The 15,887-nt window shown below is 42.0% G+C and overlaps 1 protein-coding gene across 4 annotated transcripts in view; it reads left to right on the top strand.

The window, feature by feature from the left end:
• The window catches only part of ZNF516 (zinc finger protein 516), a 124,705-nt gene that overhangs the window by 94,957 nt on the left and 13,861 nt on the right, over positions 1-15,887 (top strand). For 2 of the 4 annotated variants that reach the window (XM_055799221.1, XM_055799222.1), the window contains exon 5: positions 7,494-13,225. In XM_055799221.1, coding sequence (XP_055655196.1) covers positions 7,494-7,795 — 302 coding nt within the window. In that variant the 3' untranslated portion in view covers positions 7,796-13,225. Of the gene's footprint in view, positions 1-866; positions 935-7,493; positions 13,226-15,887 lie in introns of those variants that run through there. The other 2 variants (XM_055799224.1, XM_055799223.1) reach the window with 2 other exon arrangements.

Raw genomic sequence — 15,887 nt, 5'->3', positions numbered from 1 at the left:
TTTCGGATCCGGCTAACAAAATGCCAAGAATTACATTTCACATACCATGTTACCCTAAGTAATTCCAGTTCCTAAATCTAATAGACAGGTTTTTTATTTTTACGACTATTGCTCTTGTTCTCCGGATATTGCTTACCTGATCCCCGCCCGAACTCCATAAAATGGCAATGCATTTAAGATAAGTCTGTTTGCAAATGTTTTATTTTAATTAGAGAGTAGGGTACTCAGAAATGAATATGCTAATGAATTCTTTTGCCACCAGCACAAATTGAAATCAAAGTACCCCTTTCAGCACAACATAAGGCTTTGTTTTGCCTCATTGTTGCTGTTGACAGGAACATTTTTGCAGGAAACGAGATTTTTCCACAGACCGGTCAGCCCTAAAATGGGAAATCCCTACCAGCCGTTTTTCACCTGGCGCGGTGTGTGGTTGAGACTGTAGGAGGCTAAAGCTAAAGCCACCAGTGTCGACAGACCTCCTGAGCATTGCATGAGACAGTGAGACTAGCGGGTTCCTCCTGAAAAGTGTGAATGATGCATACATAAGCCAGTCTGATGCAAAATGACAGAGGCCAAATGGTAAGTAATGCAAGAAGAGGGTCCCTTTACACATACACTGATAATTAATGTTGTCAGTGATTGCTTTCTTCAGTGCTGAAGTCTGAATTAAAAAGGGCAGTGGCCCTAGGCTGCCATTAGCACACTCTCTTACACTAAGTGTTACAGTAAATTGGTATTTTCCGGCCACAGGCTAGTAGCTGGTGTCTTTTTTTTGAACGTGGTTAATCTGTAATGGTCTCAAATAATGTACACACACTAACGAAGCTTGAATGTTCATCTGTTAACAAGCCCCCTTGTTCCCACAGTGGTATTTGAGTCTAATGGACTCCGAGGTACTGAAGTTCACACCACCTCCACAGACGCCCCAAAACAAGTATGTTTTACAATTAATTGGATGTTTGGTTTTTAATGTGGTAGCTGGGAAAAAGTTGCACAGTAGTACTCATCACTAAAGCACGGACCGTTTTATAACACACATAAATTATAGTGGTGTTGCTTGATTTTTAGCTCTTAAATTTTTTAAGTGTTTTATCAAAGTCTCTTATATAGAGAGTCAGTTAATTGTAAGGCAGGTAGTTAGTGTTTAAATAAACGTGTTACTGTCTTACTGGGGACTGGGAGGGATAGGTAACTCTGTAACGCGCAGTGATAATGTAATAGTGAGGTAGTACATGAGGAATTCCTAGAAATAATTTGCTTTTACATCTAAGATGTTTTCTGCTGTAACAATACAATTAATGTTTAGTCTGTCTTTTTCTGAAGAGTATTTGTACCCTGATACCCAGTATCTGCCCTTTGAAAAGCTCTCATCCTCCAGTTCTGTGGACTGTGTGACGGTGCGCTTTCCTGTTTCTAGTATACAGTTTCCTGTCTTAACAAACACTTCTCAGCACTCTGAATTATACATGACAAAGATGTTACATAGAAAACCATTAAAGTGAGTTTGTTTCGTGTATCTTCTATCTTTGGAGACCAGTGTCATAACCCGGACCTTCCCACTCCATCTTCCAGTTTGGCAAGTGGGTTTCAGGGCACACTTTCTCATGGGCGTTTTTCTTTCATTGTGAAACTGCCTCCAGCGTCACTGACTTTTCCTTTCATCCACATCTTTAGTTTAATTTTGACTGCAGCACTTTCCCTGTCCTGTCTTTCACTGAACGATGGTGTGTGGTTTCAGCCATGCTTAAAGAATGCATCCCAATGTTAGTCCCGCCTTTGTGAAGTTTAGGAGTTGGTTTCTACTTGCTCAGTAAACATCCTCACCAGGCACCACCACATCGCAGAGTTCATGTGCAGCTCCCTTCGTGGAGACTCTTAGCACTTTCTTTGTTGCACTTGTGTCTTTCTGGCCCAAAGTCTACATGGGGAACCCAGCTGCTGCCACAGGAGTATCTGAGTTGCTGTCAGACCATAGGAGTGGCCAACAACTCTCCTCATAAAGTTTTCAAGATGGCATAACACTTCAGTAGTTGCAGGCAATGTTTGCTTTGCTTTTGTGGGACAGTAGCAGCAAAGTTACGCTAAGGTTGGAGAAGTAGAAGAAAGCGCTGTCCTTATGATGCTTATCTAATAAAACTGTGCAAAGACATACTTCTGAGTAGAAGTATGTTACAGTGAAACGCTGCAGCTCTGCAAACTAGCTCAACTAATGTTTAGTTCTCATCAGTTTAGTAATGTAGGTTTAAGAAGCCTAAGCACCTTTAAAATGCTCTTCCATCTTTTCATGCTCATGATTTAGTCTCATGTAGTTGAGATTGGATTCTGAAGGCATCTGTGCTTTTTTCCTCGAAAAGACAATGTAAGGTTAAAGTTGGAAGTACCTTTCAAAAAATTCTGAAATGGCTGTACCTATCCAGAAAGAGATGTGGCAGCTCAGTCCACATCTGGACTAATTTTGTAATTCCAGTTATATTACTGCACAATAAATTTTCTTATAATCTTGTCTTTGTGAACTATTGCCGTGCAAGATTTTATTGGCTAACTTCTTGGATGGCAATTGTACGTTGCTCTTGCAGTGTCAGTGCATGTCAGTCTGTCTTCAGAGTAGTTAATGAAGTTACAGCATCTCGTAATACAGCAGAATACTGGGTAGGGGTTAGCTTCATGAATCATTTCGTCCCTTGCCAGTTAGTATTTCTTCCACAGAAGCTGTGGTGTGATCACTTCTCCAGGAGATGGTTCCCTTCCTTTTGTCTTATTTGCTCTTCAGTATCAGCCTTTGTCTCAGGTTGTCAGCATCTGTGTCGGATAGGATTATTCAGTTGTCTGCTGTTCTGCTTGTTCCCATCACAAGGAGGCTTTGCGTTCCCCCGGAAGACTCCACCTGCACAGTCCCTGGGTGTTGGAGAGGGAATGTGCTCATTTCTACCTGCAGCTGTAGGGGCCTTTAGCAGCACTGAAACGAGCTTGCACTGAGAACGATGCCTGCAGCATTCTGGTAACATTATGATTTCCCACTTTAAGCATTGTCACTCGTGTCTTCATTTCGTTTCTTAATTGGGGACAGATCTATTCATGAAAGTTTATGGTGTACAGTCAGTTCAAGTTACAGAAGTGCCATGCACATGCTCCGAGCAAGAAACAATAGTTGCGAATGTACAGTAGCTTGAGAATGGAAGATGTTTTTTTTTAAATGTTAAGTGATTCATTTGACATGACGTTTCTTCCTCACAGGTAAAATATCTTCCCCCGAGTAGTCTGCTAAAGAATAAAAATATTAACATTAGTATTTCACAGTTCCCCCATTGCCTTCTGTAGTCAACCAGAAGATCATCTCTAAAGGCTTTCTCTATGAACGAATGTTAGATAGGGCTTTTAAAGTCCCCCAGCACAGTAGCTTACAACAGTGCTACATTATAAAGTAGTTTTCTCACAGAGTAATTCTAATTCCACATGTTAAAAATAGGTTCTGCATCCAGACTTTTTCAAAAATGAGCCAGCTAAATCTATATTTAGGTGTCTAAATAGGAAACCTACTTTAGGGTAGTGAACCACCAACAGGAGAAGCAGGTTTCAGCGTCACTGAAAAATAGGCCACCTATAGGGGTGTGTAAAGAAGATCATACACCCCCAGTTTTGATAATATTGGCACTGGGCTGTGTTTCATGCTTTGTTGTCAGCACCAATGGAATATAAACAAATCGTAGGGAATAAGATGTTCATTTCCTTCATAACATTATTTATTGTGGTTTCTTACTTCTACCTGAATGCTTTTTTTAAAAAAAGGAGGATGTTTTTACATCAAATGAATTTCCCATGAACTTTGGAATATTTCCTACTCTTCTTTGTGTAAAGGACAAAAAATGCTCATTACATACCCCAAGTCAATACAATCTGTGCAAAGTCATGTAGAGTCTCTTGAAATGCTGCCATGTTAAACTTACTGAATATTCTGAATATTCTTATAAATGCTAAATATCCCAATATATACATAATTAAGCTTGCTTATCCAAAATGAATATGTATCTTAATTTGGAATACACTAAGCAGCATCCAAAGACCTGATTTAGTAGGCATGAATTCGGGGAGTGTACTCCGGTTGCTTATACATGGCAAGACAAAAGCTGTCTCCCCTTCAGAGGGGTCCCTGCAACTGGGTGTATCTCCAAGCCGCTGCAGCTCTCAAAGCAAAGTTTTCCTGAAGCACAGGGTCACTGCAGGGACACTGCCTCCTGATGCTGCAGCATTGCAGCCGGAAGGCCAATTCCCAAGTGTGTTCAGTAGCCCAGGAGTCAGTCTGTAGCCTGCTTTTGCAAAATGGTGACAGCAGCGGTAGCGATCTCTAGTACATATGCCTTGCATTTAACTTCTGCTGCTGCATTTTTAAAAACATAAAAACTTGGCCCGCTTTAGGAATATAGTTTATCTTCTATCCGTTCTGTGTCAAACATTATGCTCTAGAAATTTTAAGGGCCAAGTAATTGGGTGTTCAAAAGGTATGATTTGGTGGTCAGCAATGAAGGAGGAGTTCCGTCTAATTGCGAGTATATGTGTGTGAAGCATATTTTCAGTGCTGGAGGCAGAGACACCAAGTTCTCTGCCTTTTGTGCAAGTGAAACAAGTGAAACCTCCAAACTCCAACCTTTTCCTTCTCTGGAAAAACACCCTTTTACTCACAGAAAATAAATTAAAAGTTACAGTCCAGAAAAAAAATGGAACTGTTGGTATCGTGGGTATCTCTGGCTGAAGCTTTCCCTGTGCCAGAAGGCAGCGATGGTCTTTTCTGTGAAAGACCGGTGGACACCACAGTTCTTAGGCTTCATTCACTGGAAAGAGAGGCATGCAATGTAGCTCCTGCGTGACAGGGGTAAAATTCTTTCATAAGCCTTAATTTTCTCCACTGTAAGTATTTTAAAATATTTCTTGCAATGTTCAATACTTGAGATAGCGCAAATGTGAATAGTCAGAATTTGGGGGATAGACAGATTGGAAAAGAGCCATCAAGAGAACACTATTATATATATACACATACATACACACACGCGTGCGTGTATAATGTAAAGGAGCTTGGGGGAAAGGCTGAGGGCAACTTTGGAGAGAAGGGAGGAGCGCAAAAAACCCCAACAAACCAACCAGGTTAGAAGTTTATTTAAACCATTGGTTTCTGAGTTCAGTTGGTTTATTTTTGTTTTTGGGGTTGGTTTTTTTTTTTACTTGAAATTTTAGCACTGTCTGTTAGAAGTCCTAATTATGACATTTGTTCGTATGAAATGTCTTGCCCCAGTTCCTTGCAGAGTTTCTTCTTAAGATCATGATTAATAGTTCAGTCCTCATTATTGCAAACGTTATTTTTAAATAGTTATTCTGAGAACAAGAATTCCATTAATCAAAATAATAGATAATGAACAAATAAATGGCAACCTAATTTATCTCGTTCATACATATGGAGATTATAATGCAAACAATCAAGGAACCGCAGAGGCTGCTATATTGGCATCTGAGTAATGCACATGTACTGTATGTCCGTTAGTTTGAGCATTATAGATAGGATTAGCAGCTGTAGTTCTTGTCCCAACACTTTCCCCTTGCCAGCAAACCAGAGCAGTATCTGTGCTCCAAACTGGTCATTGCAATTTATTTCAACATCATGCAGTAATCTGTCTGCAATATATTAACATGCACATAAACTGATTTTTTTTCCTGTTAAGTGGTGAAAAGCCCTAGAAGTTGGTATGAAAGCAGCTTTTGGCATGGAAGCTATAGGTTTCACTTAAAGATCTGCTGGTTTTCCCCTTTAAAATGCTGAAAGTGAAGAAAACCTGCTTTTTAAAATGGTAAAGGTTTCGCTTTAGGAAGGATTCAATCCAGCTACGTATCAGCTGGTTCAGAATCTGACTGCCCCTTGAGCTGGTGTGAGTACAAGGGGGTGAGCTACTGGCTGGGCTTTGGCACATGTGGAGCTTAGGTGCTGTTTCCCAGTGAAACTGGGAGGACAGCCGTGGATCAGAGGGGTCCACCCACCACCACCACCCACCCACCCACCCACCACCACCAGCCACCCATCTCTGCCTTCCTGCCAGGCAGGAGGATGGTTTAGCTGTTTTACAGGTCCCTTGTGCTGCGTGGTCCGTGGGCCGGTGGTGCCCAGACTCACAGGGCATCCCTCCACTGCCCAGGCTATCCATCCCCCGAAAGTGCTGCTCTTTACACCCCTTTCTTCAGTTCTTACCCAGGGAAACCGGGCCAAGGCGCCTGCCATCCCCTCCCCTCCCTCCCTCCTGCCCTGGCTCGGCAAAACCCTGCTGCACTCCCCCGTGTATGTAGAGCTGGTTCGATACGAGACGTTTTAATGATGAATGCCTCCTCCTGGAATTGTGGCTCTGTCTCTCAGGCATGATGCAGCCGTGCAAAAATGTAAAGCATCTTTCTTGGTTTACTGCAGGAAATTCAGCATCCAACTAAGGAAGTTTTATCACATCTCTCATTCAGTTACTGTTTCCTACATTTCAAATATACTGTGGTCTGTACAGCAGCTTTTTTTTTCTTTAATTTTGTTGCAAATCTTTCCGACTTAAAGCAAACTTTGACTGGTAAATGTCATGAATCTCGGGCCAGGTTTAATTAGGAATTTTCTAAATCTATTAACAAAAGAGATGCACTTAATACATTATGTCAACCAGAGCTGGGCTTTCTTTAGCTATTTCGAGGGCTGCCATAGGCACAGCTTGAAACTTGCTTGGATTTTACATGGGTGCCGTATTTTATGTTGCATTAATTTAAAATGGTCTGTTTCACTTCATCAAGACTTTAGCTTAAGGATAATGCATTTATGTAAGATTAATCTTGCCATGTTGTTTTAGGATCAGGATTGTAAACTGCATTGTTCTGACAGTGATGTTCTAAATGTCATTTTAAAGCTTTTCTTGGGAGCTGCAGGCTCCAACTTATTAATGATGTTATCTTTAATTTCACTTGATTTTAGAATATCCCTGCTTTTTTGTTCAACGTGGTAATTATTCATGAAAATTGGCTAAAAAAATAAAAAGGAAGATGACAAGGCGGGGGGTGGGGGGAAAGCTGCCTTAGCATTTGGCAGACCTGCACAAGAATTCAGTTTTTCTTCTTTTAGCTGCCTCTGTGACCTCAAGCTTCAGCCTTTTTAAAATGCTGATCTAGTTAGGAATCCCTTTTGGCTACCACAAAATTCTGCTTTTTGGGGGTTTCTTCTTCCCCTCCTTGTTCTCAACCTTTTTTGCACTGCTCCGTCAGACGCTCTTACTTGCTCTTCTAGTCCATCAGGGACTTTATGTGGGCCTGACACACTTTGCTCTTGCTGGAGATGCTTACAAAAAATCCCCAAACTTATGATGTGGTGGGCCAAAATTAATGTATGTCATGCTAATAAAGGGTAACGAACGCCAGCAGGACTTGCTGGAGGGTTTGCGCATGGGAGCAGAGGGAATGAGCTTTTCCTTGTGTCATGCTTCTTGCAGGGGGGCGACCACGGTGTTGCGGAGGTCACCCACATGCATCTCCGGAAGGGAACCTAGAGCCCCAGCGGAGGAGCCCCCGCGCCAGTGGCCCCCACCCCGACGGGCAGCACCAGCAGTCCCCCGCGCAGCCACCCCCTGCTCCGGCGGCTGCGGAGCAGCCTCGCCGCCAGCCATCGCCTCACCCGGAGCTGCTGCGCGAGACTGAAACCAGCGCTCTGCAAGGAGGGGGGTGCCTCTGCGCTGTTAATCATTTTAAAATAAATGAAGATGCTACACAAGATATATATAAATTGACGTACTAATCAGTCCCATGGTTCCTTATTTCCTTTATAATAAACAGTGGAGTTGGCAAGCACTGTGGCAGCACAAGGCATCTATATTAATCAAGAAGAAGTTTGAGACACTGGAAAAATTAAACTTTATGTGATTTGGACAGCATGAAGAAGTTAAGCACTGTAACAAAAACCTCCCTGATGCTCACAATGACTATTTGATACATTTGAAAAACAGCAGAGGATTTGAGAGCTGAAGAAGTATTAATTAATGAAACTGCCACTGCCTGTCATGCTGAAAAGCAAATTAGAAAAAAACAAAACCAGAGAGAGGAAGAATGGGGGGTGCAGGAAAAAGGTGGCATTCGGTGCTGAGAAAGCAATGCTTGATGAAGGATTAAAGGGACTGAAGAGAAAGACCGTCATTCTGCAATGGTTTGTTTCATTACAGTTTGGGGACCACTTGCATTTCTAGTGCTCTTGCTCTTGACTGCGCACCATTAATAGTATGTGAATATGGAAATTGAAACACTTCCAGAGAAAAGCTTCTATTCTGCTTTGGAAAAGAAAAGCTAGTCGAACACTAAGAAAAAATCAGGCTTCTGTGTTTTACTCTCAGGACCTTTTTTTGTAACAGGGCTACTTTCTTCAACCTGATCACAAAGGAAGTCTTCACGTTTCAAAAAAAAAAAAAAAAAAAGAAAAAAAAAGAAAAAAAAGAAAATGCTCAGCTGTCTTAACGCCGCTGATCTGTATGTTTAGAAGAGAAACAGTGTCACTGAACAAGTTCAGGGAGCTCTGGGCCTGTAAGGTACTCTCTGCTCCTGTGTTTGGTTCAGCAAGCCAGCTACTGCTCCTCCTTGAGCCCAGTGACGTTTTGGAAAGACAAGGAACTTCTTTTGTGGTGGCAGGTTAATGTTCATATAAATGTGTCGTGTCTTGTACTTGGTGATCACTGGTGGTGTTAGGAAAAAAAAAGAAAAAAAAAAGCTTTATATACCTCTTCTACAGTAACTCTTTAACTGCAAGTTTTCAAGGTGGGGTTGTGGCACATAACAGGTTCTTAAACCATGCAGTGCAAGCAATTAAAAATGTATTCCACAGATATAAATATTTTCTTTTCTTATTGCTGTGACACTATGTGTGATGGTAATATTTCTGAGAGTTTCAGATTTTGCACATATAATTTTATGCATTATCAAAAGTTACTGCTGCCTTGAAAGAAAATGTTCTGTGAAAATTTTTGCAAAAGCTTTACTAGTTTTTTTTTTTTTTTAAATTGTAACATTTTGTAAAGGCAGGAAATGGATTAAAAAAAAACCTAGCATGCTAAATATATTTTTCAAAAAAGCAATAATTTTACATGTACAGAAATGATGCTAACCTTTAATACAGGTGAGAGCAACAGTTTACTTAATACAATAATGGAATAGTGCTGTTTTTGTAGAAATGGGCTTCTGACACAAAGATTTGTTTTTAAAAAAAAAAAGCAGAAAAAACCTTGAAGCGTGATCTTTCTGTTCTAACAGTTTTGGTGGGTGGGGGGGTTGCTTTTTTTAAAAATCTAGTCAGTAATTGGTTCTGGATACTACTTGTTACTTGTTTTAAATACTTGACAGGTTTTGTTACTTTGCAACACTTGCAACAATGCAAATTAACTTTCTTATGTATTTTTTTTTAAACTAGTTTTTTCCTTATGCTATTACACCAGATGTATACCAGAAATCTCTGTAAGTCTCGGTGTAGTTAGGAATGTCTGTGCAAGTACTTAAAAGTGACTGTAATTAACTGTTCTGTGAAGTTATTTTGAGGGAGGTCGCATAGACACATTCCATTGTACACCAAAAAAAAAAAAAAAAAAAAAAAAAAAGAAAAAAGGAGAAAAAAAGAAAAAATGAAATATTTTGCTGTGTTGCTTAATGATTATTATTTTGGGTTTGCACTAGCTTTCTTGGTTTGTTTGTTTTGTTTTGTTTTTTTGTTTCACTTTTGTTTTGTTGCTTTTCTGAGTCATATTTTCCATGAGTGAAAGTAATGGTGACAGTTCAGGAATGCACAAAAGCTAGTTGCTTAGCCTACTTGTTTGTGTTTTAGTTATTAAAAATGCCTATGTACCCAAAATGGCACGAAAGTGTAGTGTACATTTGTAATTTCTTTTTTTTTTTAATTGTATTTTTTTGGGAAGCTGATCTAGAAAGTCCGAGTTAATATTTAGAGCCAAAAGCTTCTTTCTGGAACTTTTCTTCCAGAATCTCTTGACAGAGAAGCTAGTGCTGTCACTGCCATTACCAGGGTACTAATCAGCAAAGTTTACAATCATAATTTAGGTCCATGAAGAACAACAGTAGGGGAAATCAGTTTAAATAATTATATGCTGCGTATAGCACAGAAATGAGGTTTTCAATTAAACAAGAAATAAGAGTGGGTGGGGGAAAGCCAACCTTAAAGACCGTTTCAGAAGCGAATCCCATGATTTCTGTTTTCTTCTTTATCATTGTATTGTATTGATTTGTTATTTTAGTTAGGCCATAGTATTTAAAATGAGTTGTGTTCCTTATTTATTTAGTCAGTGGGCTTTGATCAGCTCTTTTAAGCAATGTGATAACTTTTTTTGGCATGACACGCTCCTGTAAAGCCCTTTTATGACTGTTACAGGGACTTTCTACTACCTCTACCAATCTACTGTTTCTTCTTCTTAACAGGTTTTTATGGTGTTGCAAGTCTAATGTAACTTAGACAATAAAGGGTTTGATTATCTACGCTGCAGATTCTCAGTGTATCTGCCATCTCTCTCTGTCTTTCTCTCTCCCTCTCTCTGGTTTTTGTGTGGTTTATTATAGCTGGAGTGTAGAAGATCTTCTTTATTATAGCTAAAATGAAAGAAAGACTTCCTTGCCAGAGTGGTTTTGTATCCTGAATGGTGTGCACTGACCGAAAGTCGAACTTGGAGAAACTTTTTCCATGGAGCTAATCAGCTACTACATTGCCATCGTGCTGTTGGAATTCTTGAAATTCCTTCTGTCAGAAATGCTATGAATAAATCAGTACATACTGCAAAATGGAAAGCAAATTAGAAAGCCAAAACAGTTTTTAGTTTTGTATTTCAAAACCACTTAAAGTCCTTACTGAAAAGCCTTAGTGCAAATTGCAGCCCCCATCCTATGGAAGACTCTGCTTGTATGAGAACTACTAGTTAAGAAAATTATCCTTTGGGAAATGGCATCTTCTTGTTGGTGCAAAAACGTGTTCCACTATTAACTGTCAGATAAAAAATCTGTCATGTCACTGGAGGGATTTTCAGGTGTTGGCATCATGCATGTTTTGTGGTAATCCCTGTAGATGTGTTGCTGCCTTCTAGTGCTTTGGGGTACTGCATGTGGTGGAGGCCATACATATGTTTGTCGTGCCCAGCACATCAGAGTGTGCGTGACGTTTTGAGCCATTGTACAAAATTGTGTACAAAACTAGTGGGAGTGGATCCCCCTGTTTCCTTTTTTCATGCTCAAAAGGTTTGTGACCAGGCCTGTGTTGGGTTTTGTTCTCCTTCCTTGCAGTATTCCGATGCTGGGGTACTTAAACTGTATGTATCTCAGGCAGCTCCAACAGGATTGCTAGAATTCATTGATATATTTGGGGCTTTCCCAAAAAAGCAATCTTGTTGCAAGAAGAGTTGGAACAAAGCAGGAGGTAACTTTTTTATTAAGTTCTTGCTACCTAAAATGTGTTGGGTTAAAAGTAGGAAAGGTTGCATTTTATGTCAAGTCAAATTTCCCGCTCCTGCTGCAAGCCAGTATTTTTAAGCCAGCAGTTCTGTGGAGAGCACTGAATTGCATAGAGTCCTTTTCCCTTGTGCTCTCTCCTTTCTATTTCACTGTGTTTGACAGCCCCATACTTCAGGGCAGTCCAATGTTCAGAGGCAAATCTCATGGGGATTCACTGGGAGCTTGTAGGTAAGGAAAGCCTGCTTGATCCCAATATTTAGAGAGTAGCTCAAATGAAATAGAGTATGTTAATATATATAAAAATTCTTTCCACTTCAGTTTTTCATTATAAATTATGAAGTGATCGTTTGTGGAGCAGCTCGGGTTGTAAAACAGTTGAAGATCAGTGAAAGCATAGACATACTCCCCTATTAGCTGCTTTCTGTGGGGCTGCATGTGTGCTAGCGTTCTCGAGAGGAACTACAACCATGTGTTGATGTCCTTAGCTGTCAAGGTAGACAGTAGCTGTTGAAAATTTATTTATATCTATATTTTTTTCTTCAACTTCATTAGCACTGCCTTTGAGAGAAAGGAAGAAAGACCAAAAGAACAAAAAACAACCCTAAACCCCAGAAAAAAATTGCCCTTAATTTGAGGCTGGTGGACGAAGGGCAATCTGTAGATGGGAAGAAAAAAAAAATCCCTGTGTGTTGGGTATAAACAAGTATTTCCAAACTGGTTACCTGTTACTAGTCAAAATGAGGGACTCTTGCTATTGAGAGAGAAAAAGATGATGTGTTGGGATTAGGAAGCAGGCGCAGAACGGGCGATTGTTTCATTGTGCCTTGGGTAGAGGGATCAAGAGCATTAACATGACCCAGCTGTATAGGTTTGAATACTGAAGTGGATGTTGCCCATAGGGCCATAAGAAAAGGAGATGGAGAAAGCACGTGAAAGATCAGTAAAAGGCTGTTTTGACCCTCTGAAATTCAAGTAAGGAGACAGAAGGCAGTGTCTGAGAAAGGCCACAGCTGAGGCCAGGACCAAGGCGAAGCCAGGACCGGAGCGAGAAGTTTAGAGGAGACTTGCCAGAGTGGAAACATTGCCAAAATGTGCAAAGTCAACATTGTGAGAGATCAGAAGGATGTGGAGATGGAGCAGAAACTCTGAAACCTAACCAAAAGAGGTCTGTGCCCATTGCAAAGGGCTTCCATTTGGATGAAGGGGAGGGGAGGAATACGGAGGCAGTGTCTGGGGAGATGGATTGGAAACATCAGTAAATAAGCACAGAATTTAAACTCAGTGGATCATCTTTTGCTGCAAAAATGTCCTTTTGTGGTATGAGCCTGAATGATGTTCTGACAGAAAATACGGGAATGCCCTTTTGGATCTTTACTCTCTTGACTGATGGATGAACCAGAGATAGGACTATAATTGTGAGTCCAGCTGAGGCTGGACTGAAGGGTCTCTCCAATACCCAGGGCATTTTGAAAAACATACTGCTCTTTTCAAGAAACAAGCAGACTGATCAGCCCCAAGCAGGAGGGAAAAAGGGAAAAACCACAAGGCAGGCAAGAAGGCGCAGTGTTTTAAGCAGATGCTGAACTGGAGCAATCCTTTGAGGATGCTAGAGGGTACATTCAGATAGCGTTCTCTAATACAGAATATTTTAAGATGCCTCATAGTATATTGGATAAAAGAGCTGGGGATGCTCAAAGCTGTTAAGAAAAAATGTCCGGTATTAAAATGGCTTCAGACACTTGGCTGTCTCCTTTGTGAAATCCTTTGTATCTCAAATCTAAGTTGGGGTTCATGTAAGATCAGTGCAGATGGCTGGATTTGTTTGTTCCTGTGTCATCAGTGTTATCTACAAAGGTGAGTTACTTGTCAAGAGTTTAGAAAATGTGAGGTACCCATGTTCCTGTTCTGTAAGTGAAAATCTTTGCATGTCATACTTCATCATCATCAACCGAAGTACCACAGGAATCTTAGAAGATTTGTCAAGGCAGAGAAAAATGACTATTTATTTTCTAAATATTTCTTATTCTGGTATGACATAAAATAAAAGGGACGCTGGCCCTCCAGTTGATCTTACTTCCAGAATGCAACTTACTTTTCTGGGAAAGGGCAGTGTTGTGCCTTGCTTGAGACAATTAACGAGCCACTAGTGGTTTCTGAAACCTACGGCTTGCCACAGAGCACTGGAGCGGTGCTCTGATAAACCTGCTTCTGCTAGGGACCGCCCTTGAAGGTAGATTGAGAACTGAACCATTTCTGGCTTTTACCACAAGCTTTCATGAGTCATGCTGGTGGTGCAGGGACGCTGGGTCTGGGTCTGTTCTTCCAGATGGGAGCCAGTGGTGGGACGTCAGTGAGGTCAGCTCACCCATGGAGGACCGTGGACTTAAACGGTAACCAGTCTGCTGTCTACTGCTTTCTCAAACTTTTCTTCTTCATGTGTTCCTCTCCATCCTTAGAGAACACAGATGCAGGTGGATGCTTGCATCATGGAGTAGGTGACATCTGCAGAGCAGTGGTGGGAAGTTTCTGCCAGTAAGAAGTCCACATCAGGTGTTTGCCAAGAATCCCGTCCCCTCTTGCTGGGGTTTCTTCGTTGCCTCTCCTGTCAGATGGCAAATCAGTTGTTGTGTGGCCATGCTCCCAGAAATGCACAGAAGCTTGCTGTGGACATGGGAATGATTGCTTTTTCCCACTTTTTTTTCACTGACAGAGTACAGAGCATCCCTGGACTGCATTGTTAGAGAGACAGTCTGGAGGAAGCCTAGTGCAGACGCAGTATTAAGTGCATTTTGTACCTGCAGGAATAATAGATCTACTGGCAGGCTCTAGGTCAGGGGTCCTCAAACTTTTTAAACAGGGGGCCGGCGCGTGGATGCAGTGGCAGGCAGTCATCTGCGGCTGCTGGGTTTCCCCCCTCAACCCCGGCCGGGGGGGTTGGGGGAGGGGGGGGTTCTGTAAATACCAGGGGCCGGATTGAGGACCCTGGGGGGCCATAGTTTGAGGACCCCTGCTCTAGGGGCTTTTTGCAGTGGCAGATTTGTGGCAATTTCTAACTAGAAGGTGGAATGACGTGGAAATTTGCTCAGGTGCTCGGTCTGTTGTTGCTCACCATCCCTGCCTTGAGGGCACAAGGCAGCCTGCTGCCACTGGCCCTGCGCTGGTGCTGGGGTGGTGCTGGGGACCGTGCACTTGCTGCTTCTCCAGCAGAGACACGTGGGCATGGGTCTTCCTTGGGCTCCCTTCCCTGACCCGCTTGCTTTCCCAGCTCACAGCCAGCAAGCAGAGGGAAGCTCAGCTCGCTCGTGTCCCATGAGCTGCATCCACAAGACAGAGCCCTGAAAGGGATCGGGACTAGCTGGAGCCCTGCCATTGAGGAGGGTGTCTCTGCTTTGCCACAGCTACATTTTGGTTTTCTGTGTTTTGTGCCAACCATACAATGGGAGCAGCCCAGGAGCGGCCCCAAGCTTCTTTACCTGGGGAAGTGTTCCAGGCCTCACTGGGGGACCCTGCGCGTGATGAGCAACTGAAGCTCTGGGCAGTGACTTCTGGAAAGGCTCACTGCAGCTCTTGCCTTCGCCCGGGGCAAGTAAGGGCTCCCCGACACTGGCCAGGGGTCATCGATGGGCAGAAGTGGCCTGCAGGGAGCCTGTGGGAGCTTCCTGGGCTAGGCTGAGTGCAGCACTAGGGTTAAATCAAGCAGACCCAAATGAAATTCCAGTGGATTCACCATTTGTTATTGCTGAAGATAGCCTGATGGGTGATTTTATAGACCTAGTTCTTTGCCCAGTGTTGTATGTGATGTTTGACAAAGCAATTTGCCAGTTAGTGTTGAGGGTAGGGGAAGGACAGGTAGTGAGCGAGTGTCAGAAATGACATAGGCTTTTCACTCTCTGCTGGCGAGGCTGACACACTGTTTATGGGCTGCTCCATTTCCTGCACTGCCCCTGGAAGTTTTAGCACTTTCAGGGTTAGAAATGTCTAAGGAATTCCCTGCAAAGTTACTTAAGTTATTTTCATTTTGTCTCCTCTGACAGCACATGATAGGAGAAATTACTTGTCTTGTAAGGTGAGGCAAGTAGAAGGGGGAATAGTCCAAGCGGCAGAAGTGTTGCTGTCCTAAATGCTATTTTTCAGAGCATGACTTTAAATTATTGGGTAACTGAGTATGTTCTCCTTTGCATTGGTTCTGTTAAATTAACAGTGACTTTAAAATGGGGCACAGCTGGAGGCGCCATTAAACCCACCTTAATTTTGTTTCTCAAGTTGTATTTTCTGAGTATTTTGCAGAAAACGAGTCTTTGGGAGTTTTTAGAAAAGAAAAAAACAAGCTCTTGGGGTTAGAGAAATGATTTTGACTGTAGCCAGAGTAAAGCGCTTCAGGAATTTAAACTTGCAAGAAA

Source organism: Falco peregrinus, chromosome 3 (genome assembly GCF_023634155.1).
Source record: "Falco peregrinus isolate bFalPer1 chromosome 3, bFalPer1.pri, whole genome shotgun sequence".
Classification (NCBI taxonomy): Eukaryota; Metazoa; Chordata; class Aves; order Falconiformes; family Falconidae; genus Falco; species Falco peregrinus.
The sequence above is the reverse complement of the archived record's forward strand: the minus strand, read 5'-3'. Positions and strand labels throughout refer to the sequence as shown.